The 18105-nt window shown below is 41.3% G+C and overlaps 1 protein-coding gene across 3 annotated transcripts in view; it reads right to left on the bottom strand.

Moving 5' to 3' along the window:
- SMARCA2 (SWI/SNF related BAF chromatin remodeling complex subunit ATPase 2) overlaps positions 1-18105 on the bottom strand; it is a 133493-nt gene that overhangs the window by 10165 nt on the left and 105223 nt on the right. For all 3 annotated transcript variants that reach the window (XM_081802798.1, XM_081802799.1, XM_081802800.1), the window contains 3 exons: positions 13218-13323; positions 12609-12710; positions 9638-9770 (listed from right to left, as the gene is read on the bottom strand). In XM_081802798.1, coding sequence (XP_081658924.1) covers positions 9638-9770; positions 12609-12710; positions 13218-13323 — 341 coding nt within the window. The remainder of the gene's footprint in view (positions 1-9637; positions 9771-12608; positions 12711-13217; positions 13324-18105) is intronic.

Here is an 18105-nt window from a genome sequence, read left to right on the forward strand (position 1 = left end):
ATGGACTCTGAAAAACAAACTGAGGGTTCTAGAGGGGAGGTGGGTGGGAGGATGTGTTAGCCTGGTGATGGGTATTAATGAGGGCACTTTCTGCATGGAGCACTGGGTGTTATGCACAATGAATCATGGAACACTACATCAAAAACTAATGATGTAATGTATGGTGATTAACATAACAATAAATTTTTTTTTTAAAGATTTATTTATTTGAGAGAGCAAGAATGAGAGAGAGAGAGTACATGAGAGGGGGGAGGGTCAGAGGGAGAAGCAGGCTCCTTCGCTGAGCAGGGAGTCCGATGCGGGACTCGATCCCGGGACTCCGGGACCATGACCCGAGCCGAAGGCAGTCGCTTAACCAACTGAGCCACCCAGGCGCCCAATAAAAAAATTTTTTAAAAATAAAGTCTGATGCAAAGAATCATAAGCAACTACTATAAACAACTATATGCCAACAAATTGGAAAACAGAAAAAAAAATGGATCAATTCCTAGAAACTATCTTCCAAGCCTCCATTATGAAGAAATAGAAAATCTGAATAGAGCAAATCCAAGTACTAAAATTGAATCAGTAATTAAAAACCCCACAAAGTCCAGAACCAGAAAGTTCTACAGTTGAAATCTACCAACCACTTAAAGAACAGTTATAACTGATCCTTCTCAATTTATTCCAAAAATTGAAGAAGGAATGCTTTCAAATTCATTTTACAAGGCCAGTATTTCCCTGATACCACACAGAGACACCACAAGAAAAGAAAATGCAGGCCAATATACATGAAGTACACAGATGCCAAAGTTCTCAACAACATGTTAGCAAACTGAATTCAATAATGCGTGAAAAGATCACATGCCAAAGTCAAGTGGGATTTATTTCAGGGATGCAGGATGGTTCAAACCCACAAAACAATGTACTATATCACATTAACAAAACAAAGGATAAACATCGTTCTCTCAACAGATGCCAAAAACACATCTGATAAAATTCAACAGCCATTTATGATAAAGATTCTTAAAATAAGTATAGAGGGAACATACCTCAACATAATGAAGACCATATACAACAACCCACAGATGAAAACATATTCAAATGCTGAAAAACTAAGAGCTCTTCCTCTAAGATCAGGGACAAGCCAAGGATGCCTATTCTTGCAACTTTTATTCAACACAGAATTGGAAGTCCTAACCAGAGCAGTTACTGAAGAAAAGGAAATAAAATGTGTCCACATTGGAAAGAACTAAACCTGTAATTACAGAGGACCGGATAGTATATTTAGCAAAGCCTAAACACTCCACCAAAACACTATTAGAATGAACAAATGAATTTGGCAAAGTAGTAGGATACAAAATTAACACCGAAATCTTTTTTTCCATATATGACTAATGAGCTATCAGAGAAATTTAGAAAACAATCCCATTTACAATTGCACCAAAAAAAATAAAATACCTAGGGATGACTTTAACCAAAGAGAGGAAAGACCTTTACTCTGTAAGACACTGATGAAATTGAAGAGCACACAAATAATGGAAAGATATACCATGCTCATGGATTAGAAAGCTTAGTATTATTAAAAAGTCCGTATTATCCACAGCAATCTAAAGATTCAGTACAACCCCCATGAAAACATGAATGGCATTTTTCCACAGAACTGCAACAGGTAATCCTTAAATTTGTATGGAACCACAAAGGACATCAAATAGCCAAAGCAATCTTGAGAAAGAACAAAACCAGAATTATCAAGCTCCCTGATTTCAAAATACACTACAAATCTACACTAATGAAAACAGTACGGTACCGGCACAAAAACAGACACATAGATCAATGGAACAGGATAGAAAGCTTAGAATTAAACCCATGCTTATTTGGTCAAAGGAAGCAAGACTATATAATAGGGAAAAGACAGTCTCTTCAATAAATGGTGCTGGGAAAATGGGACAGCTACATGCAAAAACGTGAAACCTGACCACTATCTTACACCAAATAAAAACTAAATTCAAAATGTAATAAAAGGTTAAATGTGAGATCTGATACCATAAAACTCCTACAAGAAAGCACACAGTAAGCTCTTTGACATCAGTTTTAATATTTTTTTTTTGTACTAGTTTCTTCAGGGAAGGGCAATAAAAGCTAAAATAAACTAAAGGGACTACTTCAAAACTAAGAAGCTTTTGTACAGTGAAGGAAACCATCAACAAAATGAAAAGACAATCTACTGAATGTTAAAGATATTTGCAAATCATACATTCAATGAGGGGTTAATATCCAAAATATATAAAGAACTCACAAAACTTACTATCAAACACAACCTGATTAAAAAATGGACAGAGGACACGGATAGACATTTCCCAAAGATGCCAGCCAACAGATACATGAAAAGAGGCTCAACATCACTCACCATCAGGGAACTATAAATCAAAACCACAATGAGAAAGCACCTCACACCTGTCAGATCGGCGATTATCACAAAGACGTAAGTGTTGGTGAGGCTGTGGAAGAAAAAGGAACCTTCATGCACTATTGGTGGGAATGTCAATGTGTGCAGCCACTACAGAAAACAGAACGGAGATTCTTTAAAAGTAGTACTACCACGTGATCCAACAATGCCACTTCTGGGTATTTATCTGAAAAAGGAAAACATGAACTCAAGGAGATAGATGTGCCCCTCTGTTCATTTCCGTATCATTTACAACAGCCAAGACATGGAAGCAACCCAAGCAACTGTTGATAGGTGAATGGATAAAGAAGAGGTGATATATAGAGACAATGAAATAGTATTCGGCCCCAAAAAAGAATGAAATCTTGCCATTTGCTACCACATGGATAGACTGAGAGAATATTATGCTAAGTGAAATAAGTCAGGCAGAGAAAGACAAATACCATGTAATTTCACTTACATATGGAATCTAAAAAAAAACAAAAGAAATGAACAAAAGAGAACACAGATACAGGAGACAAATGATTAGTTACCAGAGTGGGGAGGAGTTGTGAAGGAGACTTCACAAACCTCGATTTATAAAATAAAGTCTTGGAGATAAAATGGACAGCATAGGGAATATAGCCAATAATACTGTAATAACTTTTTATGGATTCACTGGTACCTAGACTTACTGTGGGGATGAGTTCATGATATATATAAAAAAAATCAAATCACTATGATGTACACCTGAAATTAACAGGACATGTCAATGATACTTCAATAAAAAGATCCATCTATATGCTACCTACCAAATAATTCAGATCTAAAGAAACACAGACTGAAAGTGAAGGGATGGAGAAAGATATTCCATGCAAATCAAAACCAAAACAAAGCTGGGGTAGCTATAGTTGTATCAGACAAAATAAACCTTTAAAGAAGACTGGAATAAGAAAAAGAGCATTATATAATGATGAATGGGTCCATCCACCAAGAGGATAAAACATTCGTGAATATTTATGCACTCATCACAGGCACACCTACATATATAAAGCAAGTATTAATGAACCTAAAGAAAGAAAGAGATAGCAATACAATAATAGCACATGAGGTTAGTACTCCAATTACATCAATGGAAAGATCAACCAGACAGAAAAGCAATACGGAAACATTGGTCTTAAGTGACATGTTGGATCAGAGGGACTTAATAGAGACATACAGACCATTTCATCCAAAAGCAACAGAATACACATACTTCTTAAGTGCACATGGAACAAGCTCCAGGATAAGTCATGCATCGGGCCACAAAGCAAATCTTAATAAACTTAAGAAAACTGAAATATAAAGCATCTTTTCCGACCACAATGGTATGAAAATAGACATCGACTGTAAGAGGAAAACTGGTAAATTCAAACATGTGGAGATTAAACAATGTTACTGAACAACCAATGTGTCAACAACAACAACAACAAAATCAAAGGAGAAATAAAAAAAAAAAATACTTTGAGACAAATGAAAACACAGCATACTAAAACTTGGGCAGCAAAAGCACTCCTAAGAGGTTACTTGGACAAGGAAGAAAAGTCTCAAACAACCACCTTTACACTTCAAGGAACTAGAAGAACAAACCAAGTCCAAAGTTAGTAAAAAGAAGGAGATAATAAAGATCAGAGCAGAAATAAATGAAATAGAGAGTAAAAAGACAATAGAAAAGATCAATGACACTAAAAGCGGTTTCTCTGAAAACAAACAAAATTGACCAACCTTTAGCTACACTCACAAAGAAAGTAAGGTCTCACAGACAGAAATGAAAGAGAAGTTGCAACCGATACCACTGAAATACAAAGGATCTTAAGAGACTACTATGAACAATCATATGCCAAGAAATTTGACAACTTAGAAGACATAAGTTCCTAGGAATATACAACCTACCAAGACTGAATCATCAAAAGACAGAAAATATGAACAGATCAATTAATGTGTAAGAAGATCCAATCAGTAATCAAATACCTCCCAACCGACGGAAGTCCGGGACCAGACAGCTTCACTGGTGAATTCTACCAAACATTCAAAGAAGAATGAATAAGAATCTTCTCAAACTCAAACAATGAAGAGGAAGAAACAGTTGCAAACTCATTTTCCCAGGCCAGCATTACCCTGGTACCAAACCAGACAAGGATGCTACAAGGAAATATTACAGGCCAATATCCCTGATAAGCACAGAGGCAAAAATCCTCAATAAAACATTAGCAATACAAATTGAACAACACATTAGGAGGATCATATACCACAATCAAGAGGGATTTATTCCAGGGCACCTGGCTGGCCCTAGCTGGCTCAGTCGGTCAAACAGGTAACTCTTGGTCTTGGAATTGGGAGGCCTACATTAGGTTAAAGATTACTTAAAAATAAAAAATATAGGGGCACCTGGGTGGCTCAGATGGTTGAGTGTCTGCCTTTGGCTCGGGTCATGATCCCAGGGTCCTGGGATCGAGCCCCACATCGGGCTCCCTGCTTGGCGGGGAGCCTGCTTCTCCCTCTCCCTCTACCATTCCCTCTGCTTGTGCTCTCTTGCTGTCAAATAAATAAATAAAATCTTTAAAAATATATATATATATATATACATATATATATTAAAAAAAGAGGGATTTATTCCAGGCATGCAAGTATGGTTTAAATCTGTAAGTCAATCAACATGATACATCACATTAACAAAACAAAGGATACAAATCATGATCATCTCAATAGATGTAGGAAAAGCATTTGACAAAATTCAACATCCATTTATGATAGACACTCTCAACAAAGTACATATAGAAGGACGATACCTCAACATAATAAAGGCCATGTATGGCAAGCCCACAGCTAATATCATACTCGAAGAAAATCTGAAAGCCTTTCCTCTAAAATCAGGATCAAAAACAAGGATGCCCACTCTTGCCCCTTTTATTCAACACAATATTGGAAGTCCTACCCTGCACAGTTAGGCAAGAAAAAGAAAAGGCACCCAAGTTGGAAAAGAAGAAGAAAAACTGTCACTATTTGCAGATCTTATTATATATAGAAAACCCTAAAGTTTCCCCTAATGATTTCTTTTTTTTTTTTCCCCTAATGATTTCAAAGTATGTTAGAGCTAGTCGAATAATTCAGTGGAATGATAAAAAATCAATATGCCAAAATCTTGTGTGTTTCTACACACGAGTAACAAGGTCTCAGAAAAAATCAAGAAAACTATTCTACTTACAGTTGCCTCACAAAGAACCAAATAGCTAGGAATAAATTCAACCACAGAGGTGAAAGACCTGTAAACTGAAAGCTATCAGACATTAATGAAACAAAGTGAAGCATATATAGAGAAATGGAAAAAATTATTAGTGCTATCAACTGGAAGAAATAACATTGTTAACATGTCCATACTACACAAAGCAACCTGTAGATTCAATGCAATCTATCAAAATTCCAATGGCATTTTTCACAGAAACTGAGGAAACAATCCTCTAAAATTTGTATGAAGCCACAAAAGATCCAGAGTAGCCAAAGCAATCCTGAGAAAGAACAAAGCTGGAGGTACCACAATTCCTGATTTCAAACTATATTATAAAGCTATAGCAATCAAAACAGCATAGTACTGTCATTAAAAACAGACACACAGATCAATGGAATAGAGAGCCCAGAAATAAAAGTCAATTTACAACAGAGCCAAGAATGTACAATGGTAAAGGGACAGTCTCTTCGGGAAGTGGTATTGGAAAAAAACGACAGCCACATGCACAAAAAATGAAACTGCATCACTATCTTATACATAACAAGAACTATTTCAACATGGATTGAAGACTTGAGCATAAGACCCCAAACCATCAAACTCCTAGAAGAAAACAGGCAGTAAGATCCTTGACATTGGTCTTGACTTATGGTGTCTGCTCCGAAAAATCACTGCCAGCCAAAGCAAAAACAACCGTGACTATGTCAGATGAAGAAGCTTCTGCACAGCAATGGCAACGATCCACAAAATAAAAAAGCAACCTACCGAATGGGAAAAAAAAAAAAAACTGCAAATCATCTGTTAAAGGAGTTAATATTCAAAATCTATAAAGATCTTCTACAACTCAACAGCAAAACAATCCAATTAAAAAAATGGGCCAAGATTTTGAATAGACATTTTCCCAAAGACATACAGATGGCCAACAAGTACATGAAAAGGTGCTCAACATCTCATCATCAGGGAAATGGGAAATCAAAACCACAATGAGGTATCACCTCACACCTGTTAAAATGGCTAGTATCAAAAAGACCAGAAATAAAGAGTGTTGGCGAGGATGTTGAGAAAAGGAGACCCTTGTACCATGTTGGTGGGGATGTAAATTTGTGCAGCCACCATGGAAAACAGTATAGAGGGTCCTCAGAGATAAAAAAAAAAAAAAAAAAAAAAGACATTATCCAGCCATTCCACATGTGGGTGTTTCCATGAAGAAAATACTAAATTAAAAAGATGTGCGAACCCCCATGTTCACTGCAGCGTTACTTATAGTCAAGATTTGAAAACAACTAAGTGCCCACTGATGGTTGAATAAAGAAAATGTGAGGGTGTGGGGGGTGTGTGTGTGTAGTGGAATATTATTCAGCCTTAAAAATAATGAAATCCTGCCATTTACGGCAACATGGATGGGCCCAGAGGGCATTATACTTCGTGACATGAGCAAGATAAATAACTGTATGATCTTACTTAAATGTGAATTCTTAAAAATAAAACAAAAACAGACAAACAAACAAAAAAACCCCGAGGCTGGTTGCCAGAGGTGGGGGTTGGAGAGTGAGTGAAGGGGGTCAAAAAGTACAACTTCTAGGTAAAAAATAAGTCCAGTGGTTTACTGTAGAGCACAGTAGGTAGAGTTAATACTGTCTATGTGACAGCTGCTAAGAAGGTAGATCTTCTACTTTCCCAACAAAAGAAAACATTTGTAACTATTTGTGGTGATGGCTATTAACCAGATTTACTGTGCTGATCCTTTTACAACATATACAACTATTGAATCCATATTTGTGCACCTAAAACTAACATGTCATTTATCCCCTAAGATTTAAAAAAAAAAAGCAGCAGAAGTGGCAGAAGAGAGGGTCCAAGAGAGGCAGCGTGAGGAGGCTGCGTGGGACACGGGTTCTTGCCTTCAGCCTCCAGACAGACCCACAGCACATGGGGACCTACAGAATTGTGAGGTAAATTTGGGTCGTTTAAGCCACTACGTTTGTGCTCGTTCATGACATTGGCCCCAGAAAGCTAACGCACCGCGTCTCAGGAGAGCTCAGAGAAGTGAAACCTCGAGGGGTAAGAGGGCAGCTCTCTGAAAGCAGATGAGAGACGCGGCTCTCAAGTAAGGAAAGCTCTCGTCAAGGTCCGTTATGTAGACCTAATGCATCAAATGCTGGGATATCAGAACTGGGGAATAACCGTACGGCATTGGAAAAGGTCCAATTAATAAAAGGCAGACTCACTGAAAAGACTGACACCAAGAACAGCGGTGGGTGTGGGGACAGACACTCGTCACACACTCCAGGCTGGGGGGTTGGGACGCAGGCATCCGATGTTTGAACGGCGTCCGCAGTGATTTAGGGTAGACAATTTCAGGACAGTACTTAGAGGGAGACTGATACGTTTTGTTAGAATCATAATATATTTTGCTGTCTGAAGGCACTCATTGCTATGGGAAAAATGTTCATAATATAGAAAAATTAGGCTACGAAACCGTGTGCTGCGCTTTTATAAAGAAAATAGGTAGAGAAAAACACTGGAAGGCAAATTCTCAAAATGCTAAATGTATACTGGGTAATGGAATTACAAATTATCGTTTCTCAAACATTTTCCAAGTTGTCTGCACTAAGTATGTAATCAGGAACAAATCTAGTAAAAATATTTGAGGTGGACCTGTACGGTTTCATGTAGCAGACCATAAACTACTGGGGTTAATTACTTGCAGAGGAGGTATGGGGTGAGGATGTAATTAGGAAAGTTTTGACTTTTGAAGGCAGCCTTAACCTTGTGTAAACATATGGGTTATCAACCAGGTCTGGAATGACGCCAAGACAGAAGAGGTCTTGGGTGCAAAATTTCTGAATAGTTAAGATGTGATACACACACACAATGTAATATTACACAGCCATAAAAAATGAAATTTTGTCAGTTGCAACATGGGTGGAGCTAGAATATTACGCTAAATGAATTAAGTCAGAGAAAGACAAATAGCATATGATCCCACTCATAGGTGGAATTTAAGACACCAAAAAAAATGAGCCAAGGAGAAAGAGACAAACCAAGCAACGGACTCTTAATTATAGAGAACGAACTGACGATTACCAGAGCGGGGATGGAGGGAATAGGTGATAGGGATGAAGGAGTGTACTCATCTGAAGAGCACTGAGAAATGTATAGAATTGTTGAATCACTCTGTCGTACACCTGAAACTAATAAAACACTGTATGGTAACTATTCTGCCATTAAAATTAAAAACTTAATTAAAATTTCTGAAGGCACCCAAACTCAGTAATCCAGGTAAATATCTTAATGCAGTATTTGAAAAACTCAAAATTAATGCAAAAAAAAATCCAGGATGAACAAAATACCAAAATTTTAAATACAGACAGGATCCATGTTTGATCCACGATGGCTAAGATGGACCACGTTTCCAACTCATTTTGACAATGATTTTCTAAGACACAGACTCTCACAGTGTGCTTGGTCCTGGGCCCAGCAGCCTCAGGATTCCCTGGGAGCAGGTTAGAAATGCTGGCAAGCCCCAACACAAGTTACAGAATCAGAAACTCTGGGGGTGGCGCCCAGGAATCAACGCTCCGTAAGTCCCTCCAAGTGAGAAGACCACTGTGTTATGCAACAGTTAGGGGAATGAACAGCAATGCTGGTAGAAAATGTATTTCATGCTGACTTTTCCAAAGACAACATTCAGTTGAGTGTTTGCTAGGAGGCTGGCCCGATGCTAAGCTCCTTGCATGCCTGGGGCGCATATTTAGTACCTGGGTTTTATAGAGAAGGAAGGGGCCCTTGAGCAGGGTTAGGTACACTGCCTGGGGTTGCCCAGCAAGGACACGCAAGGACACGGGAGACCAAGGAATGGCATCCAGATCTGCCGGACTCGAACGTCTGTTTTGTTAGCCTCCGTGGAACCATCTACGCAGGTGGCAAAGGGCAAAGAAGCAGAAGCAGCAGAGGCCTGGGCTTACCCTCTGACTCGGACTCCTCCTCATCCTCCTCCTCCTCCTCCTCGTTGCTGTCGTCCTCACTCTCTTCCTCTTTGGCGATTTTCTGCCGAGCACTCTTAAACACGGACTGTAAGACGATCGAGTCTTCGTAGATCTAAAGGGTCATAGGGGCACCGGTTAAAACCCGCTAAGCTGAGGACGCAAGATGCTCAACCACAATGCGCTCTTCTCTTCCTCGAGGAACACACCTGCTTTGTTATACGTGAATCCTCTTAGAAACACCAGTGCTAGCTTTTATGCTTGCAGGAAACCCCATGGGAAAACGCTGAACTCAAACACAGACACACTGATTCTTCTGGAAAAAAAGTCCATTTGTGGTTGAAATAATTTGTGTGTGTGTGCATGTGAGTACGCACATGGGCATATATACTTAGGGAAGGATGGGCTTCCGTAAGAGAGCCTCTCGTTTTTGACAACCAAAGGAATATTTAAAAAAAACTACATTTCTTATTTGAGTTGTTCTATCAAATACTCTGGTAAAGGAACCTCCTTTAAAATGCAAATGCCCTAACAAAATGGCGGCTCTTCTTTATTATTGGTTTACCCGCACTGGCTGTTACTCCTTGAATCAATACTTCCCTTTTAGTGTCTGCACATACCTGAGCACAGCCCTGTGGAGTTGCTAAGATCTCAAGTTCAAAAATGGTCCCTTTTCTCAAAGAATTAAAAATAGAAGTTACTATATGATCCAGCAATCCCGCCTCTGGGTATATACCCAAAAGAGCGGAGAGCAAGGTCTCCAAGGGAGATTTGCACACCCACGTTTACAGCACCATTATTTATTCTTAATAGCCAAGAGTGGAAGCAAACACAGGGTCCACTGGTAGAGGAACAAAATGCAGTATATAAGGAAAATGAATTCTTCAGCCTTAAAAAAGGAGAAATCCTTTCACCTGCTATAAGGATGAATCTTGAGGACACTATGCTGAGTAACATAAGGCAGTCACAAGATGACAAATACTGTCTGATTCACTTCTATGAAGTATCTAAAGTAGTCAAATTCATAGGTTCCCAGGGACGGGGCAGGGGGGGGTGGGGGAACGCTCAAGGGGGAGGTGTTTCATGGGTAGAGAGTTTCAGCTTTATCAGGTCAAAGCATTCTGCAAATCTGTTGCATAATAAAGAGAACATACTTAATATTGGACTGTACCCTTAAAAATGATGAAAAGGATACATTTTAGGTGTTTCAACAAATAATAAACCATGGGAAACAATGGCCCCAATTCTAGAACAGAGTCTTTATTGTAAAGAGGAGCCACACGGTCATGAAGGTGACAGGACACCCTGGAGTGAGCACCACAGGACATAGTGCAAGGGGGACAGAGGGTGGGGAGGGGTCCTGGGATGGGGCCGCGGGGGCAGAATTTGCCAGAAATCAAAAATTCAGCTGGATAGTAACAGGTGAGGAGGAGTCCATCAGGGCTGAGAAAGGAGGGGGGCTTTTTAGGGAAGGAGACCAAGTGCATGCATCTGGCATTGCGCCAAGGTCAATTTCCTGGCGATGACTATGGACTGCGTTAGGCAAGATGTTGCTGTCTTGTGACCATATAAAGGGCCTGTAGACTCCGTCTGTCCTATGTCTTGCAACAGCATGTATATCTGGGGAAGCACGTGTTCATGGGGCCAGTGTGATTGGACCATGAACTGTTTAGGGTGAGAAGTAGCAGAAGAAGGAGACTACGGCACCAGAGTAGGGTATGACTTTGGAAAGCAGCCTATGGAGACAAAACTTGTTCTAGAACCTAATAGCACATGGTGGGTAGTAGATGGGCAGGAAAAGGCGGTGGTGAGAGAGAGAGAGAGCAACTAGTCCCCAGGATGAACGGAGAAGGAAGCCAGTTAAGAGGCCATTTGTGACTCTACTTCACGCACAAGATGGGGTGCGGGCAGAAAGCGAGGCTGTGGCACGGGAAGGGGCTGGGAGTAGGTTATGAAGATCCCCCAAAATCTATTCAGGGCCTGCAAGTGGTCATTCACAGAAGATACCCTCGTTGACTCTTGTTTACCCTCTAGGTCCTGGCTGTCCTTTTAGCATTCTTTCAAGAGTGTCTCAAATACAGAAGGCGTGCGTTCGAGAACTAGTGTTTCGACAAAGAGACCACCACTGTAAACCGGAAATGTACCGTCTTTTCAGAAAAGACCCATGCGAGGATTCTCATGTTCTCCAGTTTAACGACTGGAATGGACAGGAGGGTGGGAAAAAGAGTAAGATCCAGAGAGAAGCTTAAGGAACTTATTGGCGGCTTGACATGGATACTGGGTGGACCTCTCCTTCCTTCTTCATGACACAAGAGCATTGGGCTGGAAATACAGATGGGGAAAAAAGGCGTGCCTACAAAAGGGGACTGGAACTCAGGTGTCATTAAAGTGAGAGTATCCTCCCCCTAGTTATTCTCATCAATTGAGTGTCACTTACTTATGCACAGTAGACAAGGGGAGTTCTTTATTACAGTTGGCTTGATAAGCATTTTCTGTAAGCAATTAGAGACAGTGGGTCTTTTTTTCTCTAGATGTATTTTTCGTTTTGTTTTGTTTTAAAGCACAGTAGTTTCACTTCCTGATGCAAGGTTACGGTCAGAAAAACGGAGATGAATATAATCAAATACACGGTCTCGACAAAAGCAAAAACTGTACCTCTAGCCTTTAAGCATTACACTAAGTGATTTCCTGGAATTCCTCCTCTAATTAGAAGCCAAGCCTTGAAGGAAAGCACAAATAGGAGCTGGCACAGCTGGTACAAAGAGGCTGGCCTTCATTTGAAAGTGCCAAAGCCTCAATTTACTTACATGCTAGCATACGATGTAGGCTTTTCTTTCTTATTTTTGATTCTCCCCGGGGGAGAGGCAGTGATTCAAACAGCAGAAAAATGAAATCTATCAAAGTTCAGAAGCACAGGTTAGGTTCTACATTTTTCAGACAACTGAAGACATACCTGGGATCCCTCCAAGTTGAATGTCTGAGCATTGTGACAGAGAAGCATGACATCCTTCTCCAGGTCACCCAGGCTCCGGTACTTGTGATTACGAATTCTTTCCTAATGCAAATTTTGGATAAAACATAGGAAAGAAGAAAAAAAAAAAAAAAAAAAAAAGCCAACAATCATTACTTGGTTAAAAAAAAAAAAAAGCCTGATTTGATTTTTCCTTTGTCTTCACAGCAGACAGCCCTGCCGGGGATACGGGAGTCAACAACTCCAGGGGGTGCCATTCAGAGAGCCCACCCTCCCACAGGTGTCCCTTCTTGTAAGGGGGAAGGAGCAGCACAGGATGGAACATAAGAACAGCAAAAGGATGGGGGGGAGGAGTCGGAAACTTCTTAAATAAAATGCAATATGTTACATTATGAGCTCTCCACGTAATTAAATAAAATACACGGAAAGGCCCAAGGATCTCCCCGCCATTTTGGTGACAAGCCCTAGATTGCGGGGGGAGGGGGGGGGATGTCCATGGTGCTCAGACAGGACGCCACTGCCCAGTCCTGAGTGTCATCATTTCAACAGCTTCACCCTTCTTTTTATCAAGCGTGTAAACAAAATATCTACCTTTATTTTTTTGAAATCCACCGGCTTCCTAATTAATTCATAATATTCTGGCAATTCTTTCCTTGAAGGTAACTGAATGAAGACTTCACTGAGCTGCCGCCCTGAACTGTAGGGTGGGAGAAACAGACAGACACAGATCCGGTCATACGTTACCAAGGAAAGCATTTATGTCAGAAAATGCCCAAAAAGCAAACGGCATCCCCCGGCCTACAGACGCGGGGCCCTTTAAATCAAGAAAAATCCCACAAGTGTACTGAAGCTGAACGCTCCCTGCGCTAACTCCGAAATCACATTAAAATGCCATCAGAGCTCCACTTCTGTCCACTGTGAGTTCCTCCTTCGGAGGGAACGTGGCTCTGCTTTTTGACAGAAATCTTTAAAACGTCCTATTCAACCAACAATTCCATTTTTAAATGAATAATTGAGTTGGTAAAAAAAAAAAAAACAAAACAAAACACAATGGCTTTATTTCCATATTCCTTTGTCTTCAAACTCCCTGTATATTTAGAAAGTAGTATGTTAGAATATACTCCGGAAACTCAAATGAAAAGCCTTTGTGTGTCTTTCTTTTCTGATTCCTTTTAGAGTATTTTACACGCTGTGAACCATGCGTACCTTTATTAGTATTTGCCAGAGGAGCCCCTTCAGATCGCCTAACTGCTCTCGTGTGCGTACGGAGCCACTTGGGCAGGAAAAAACTAACTTATTCGTGCAGATGCCTCGTGTGTCTGGGATTAGTGCGGTACCCTCCCTCAAACCCGTGGTAGCTTTATTTGAAAGCACATTCGATAGCAGCAAATGCTTCGCGACTTGTAACTTTGAAAACCAGTCTCTAAAGCACTGTGAGCTTTTAACATCACTTAAGAGTACTGGAAGCAGGCACGGTTACAGGAACAAAGATATTCATAATTTAGGTTCGGGATTCTAACATCTGATTTGGCCTATCCACATCCAATGGCAGCCTGTGAGGTATGGCGGAGTCATTTTTCACAAAAATCTCGCTTCCCTTACGATGCAGTCTCTACTTCCTTTGTGAAGGCACACCTACCAAAAAAAAAAAAAATAATAAAATAATAATAAACCTAAATCCCTGCCATGTAAATTCTGGAAGGTGAGTCCAGGAGTGTGCAAGCATGCTAGAAGCTGTGGCTAAGAATGAGGGACAATATGCTGTTTTAATCCACAGTCCCAGTTGTGTAATTAAAAAATATTCATAATGACAGTTATCATAAAAGAGGCATGCGCAGTAACTCAGACGGTTGCTTAGCAACCAGTGGGGACGATGCTGAAGAGCATAGGGGCCTCTGCATAAATTAACCGAAAATCCTCTGTCAAAGGAATGGGCGAGCTTTTCTGTTATGCTGGGTCTTGGCTTTATTTTTTTTAATACATACAGGAGCCTCACAAATATGGAAATCAGGGGCACACACAAGGGGTTTAAGAGCCTGCAGCTTAACAGGGAATTGGATTTTTGGGTTACCGTGGGAAGAACCAAGGAGCGTCTCCCACCCTGTGGCCACCCCTACCCCCCTTTTCCGGGCTGATCGATGCATTTGTACCTCCATAAATTATTACCACAGAGTATGTGACGACAACTGGTTTATTGACTATCACCTTCACCACAGGCCCACAATGTCTGCTTTGTCTCTTTTCCTACCATTCTGAGGTTTATACACACACACATTTTACCTGCTTGAAAAGGAGTATCTGGAAGGCAATTTAGAGGTATCAGTTTTTCTATTTCTATCCGTGTCTTCTCGACAATCAGGAAGTCAGACCTCTTTGTAATCTCAGATTGAACACCTGACCCTCAGTGACATCTTCACGCTGTCATTTTGTACATTGCCAACAGATGGTGTCATTTTTCTATTGATGGATTACAAGGACATCTGTGCTTTGTACACCTGTGACGGACGGACTCTCGGTTTCAACTGTGCTAACTGGTGAAATAAGAAATAAGCTGTTTGCACCAAGAACGTGATAAAGCGCTTCCAAATGGGGGCAAAATGGCCCAAACAATCTTGGTCTGATGTCCCTGCTCTTAGTCAGGTTGTGGCAATTCGAGACCCTGTGACGAGACAGGTCCAGAATTAGCTGTGCTCATAAAGGAGAGAGCTGAACGTTCTGAGACTCAGAAAATAAGACAAAATTTTGTTGATCCTGTTTAAAAATTAAGGGCTCACTCGACTCAATATTCCTGTCCTGCTACCTTTCTCCCATCTCCCTGAGGACAGAGGACAGGGGGCAAACAGAAGACCTGGAAGCTACTGGCAAAGACCTCTTGTGGTCTGCTGGTGCGATCATCATACAGACATCTCGGTCTGGCTTTCAAAGCCCTCCTCTGCTCATTCCCTGCAAACCCAGTCTATACTGATGACCTGACTCTTCTCGTCATGACAGCTTCTTTCCTGTGTGCCCGTGAAGATCGTGGTCAACCCCCACTTGCTTACTCATTTCCAGCCTCCATGCCTCCAACCATACTTCAAGAACCCATTCTCCATGCAAATGGGAAGAAATTCTTACTATCAAACTAACCTTTGGTACCTCCCTGCCCGGAACTTAATTCTTCAATGTACCTGTTTTTGTTTTTGTTTTTTGCCTCTTTTCCAAAGAGGGTGGGAACATCTTACATGCGGCCAAAAGCATCCCCCTCCCTGTCGGAGGAGTGGTTCTTTTTTTTTTTTTTTTTTTAAGATTTTATTTATTTATTTGTGAGAGAGACAATGAGAGACAGCATGAGAGGGAGGAGGGTCAGAGGGAGAAGCAGACTCCCCGCTGAGCAGGGAGCCCGATGTGGGACTCGATCCCGGGACTCCAGGATCATGACCTGAGCCGAAGGCAGTCGCTTAACCAACTGAGCCACCCAGGCGCCCTGGAGGAGTGGTTCTGATGACCAGCTTGGGCAGGAATGTCAGGACGACATCCAGCTTTAGGTGACCTATAGAATGCAGGGAGGTAGGGGCGCCTGGGTGTCTCAGGCGGTGAAGCGTCTGCCTTCAGCTCAGGTTATGACCCCTGGGATGGAGCCCCATGTTGGGCTCCTGTTCAACAGGGAGTCTGCTTCTCCCTCTGCTCTCCCCACCTCCTGCCCCCCACTTGTGGGCACACTCTCTCTCAAATAAAAAAGAATGCATCAAAGTAGAACCACTTGCTACCAACATCACTACAGTAACTTTTTTCCCCTAAATTAAAGGTTAAAAAAAATTAAAAAGGAAGTGAAACAGTCTGACAGTTTTGAATTCTTGGCATTTCTTTTTCAAACTTAAGCTGAGCAAAGGCTTTTCAACATACCTTTTCAAATGCTTCCCCCCCCCCCAGGGCTGGAAATTTTTTTTTTTTTTTTTTTTTTAAGTCCAGAACAATGGACTAATTGTACAATGGTTTGAAGAAGGTGTTCTGTTTCTGTTGAAATGCTTAACCTACCCCCCTGCGCAGGTATTTTCCATTATGTCACTTTGTACAATTTAAGGACTGTAAGAAATTGTTTGCTGGAAGAGTGCTGCTTCCCATGACCGAAGCGATACCCGCTTCCCTGCTCCCAACAAGGATTCCACTGATGGTCCGTTACTTCAGATCTATCTCATACAGAGATCTATCACAGAACAGGAAACGTGACCCCAATAAGGAACAACCTGGGTGGGGGAGGAGCATAACCTAAAATATAAAATAACCGTGCGCACTGCAGAGAGTTTCCAGGTGCTGGCCGACCGCAGACCAGGGGTTCCTCCCCACAGAGGTGAATGGACACAGGGACACGTGGCCCCAATGTCAGGGTGTGTGAGACGTAAGGGTCCCCTGTGTCACTGCGGGAATGGTGGTTTGCAAACCCCAAATGTACTGTTCGTAAGTGTGTGTGCACACACATGGGTACGCAGGCACACAGGTGAGGTTTACTTTGCTGGGCTTCACGTGGGAACCCCCTTCTCTCCCCTTACTTCTGCAAACCAAAGGACGCGCGCGACTTTCACGTCTGTACTCCTGGTATTCTAAAATGATGACAGCATACGTGAAGAACGTCCCATAAACATCAGCTTGCCCTCTGATTACATTTCAGGTATGGCACAAGACGGAGACGCTAGCTAAGAGACCGACTCCTTTAAAATGCTGGCTATTCTGCCTTCCCTGTAAACCCAAACCAAGAAGATAAGGTATTGGGTGAGGGGTTTTTGTTTCTGTTTTTTTTTGTTTTAGGATTTTCTTTTTACCTGCCCAGGCTGATCTGTTGACAAGCATGGATAATGGATACTTTTGAAAAAAGAGAATTTAGCTAACATTGAAACAGCCCCATGTTTACACTTACTAAACAAAACCTATCATGCCTGCATTAAAAAAAACAATGATGTCATGATTTAGAATACCCACTTGGGGTTGCAAGGATTTTACAAAAAAAAAAAAAAAGTTACTGCAATATGGAATCAAACACAGGAAATCTTTTGGGATGACAACTTTAAAAAAAAATTGGATCAACATTGGAGGGCAGTAGGTGAAAGCATGCTGTTGCTTTTCAGGGTCAGATTCTGGTGAGGTTTCATACAAACCACATAAAAATACACCTGAAACACAGTAGCACCCCACCTACCCCAGAGAGCCCCCCGAGACCCGAGCTAGGCACGAAACAGGTGTGAGAAGCACCTGCGCTCCGTGTTCACTACTGAGATCTCTCACCTGAGTCTTACGGAGTATTGATCGATAACTGATCGATAATGCCTAACAAGCTTGGAAACCTGAAGAATACGGGAGGTTATGGCAAAACAGAATGCGATTGGGGTAAGCTTGCCTTTGGCAGTGGAAGCCGTGGCGGGTACAAATCACCCCACGGGTTGTGTTAGGACGGCAGATACAGGAGGTGCCTGAGGTGTCAACAGAAATAAGGTTACTTCAGGTTAAT

Source organism: Leptonychotes weddellii, chromosome 14, assembly GCF_054177405.1.
Source record: "Leptonychotes weddellii isolate Sample4059 chromosome 14, ASM5417740v2, whole genome shotgun sequence".
Lineage (NCBI taxonomy): Eukaryota > Metazoa > Chordata > Mammalia > Carnivora > Phocidae > Leptonychotes > Leptonychotes weddellii.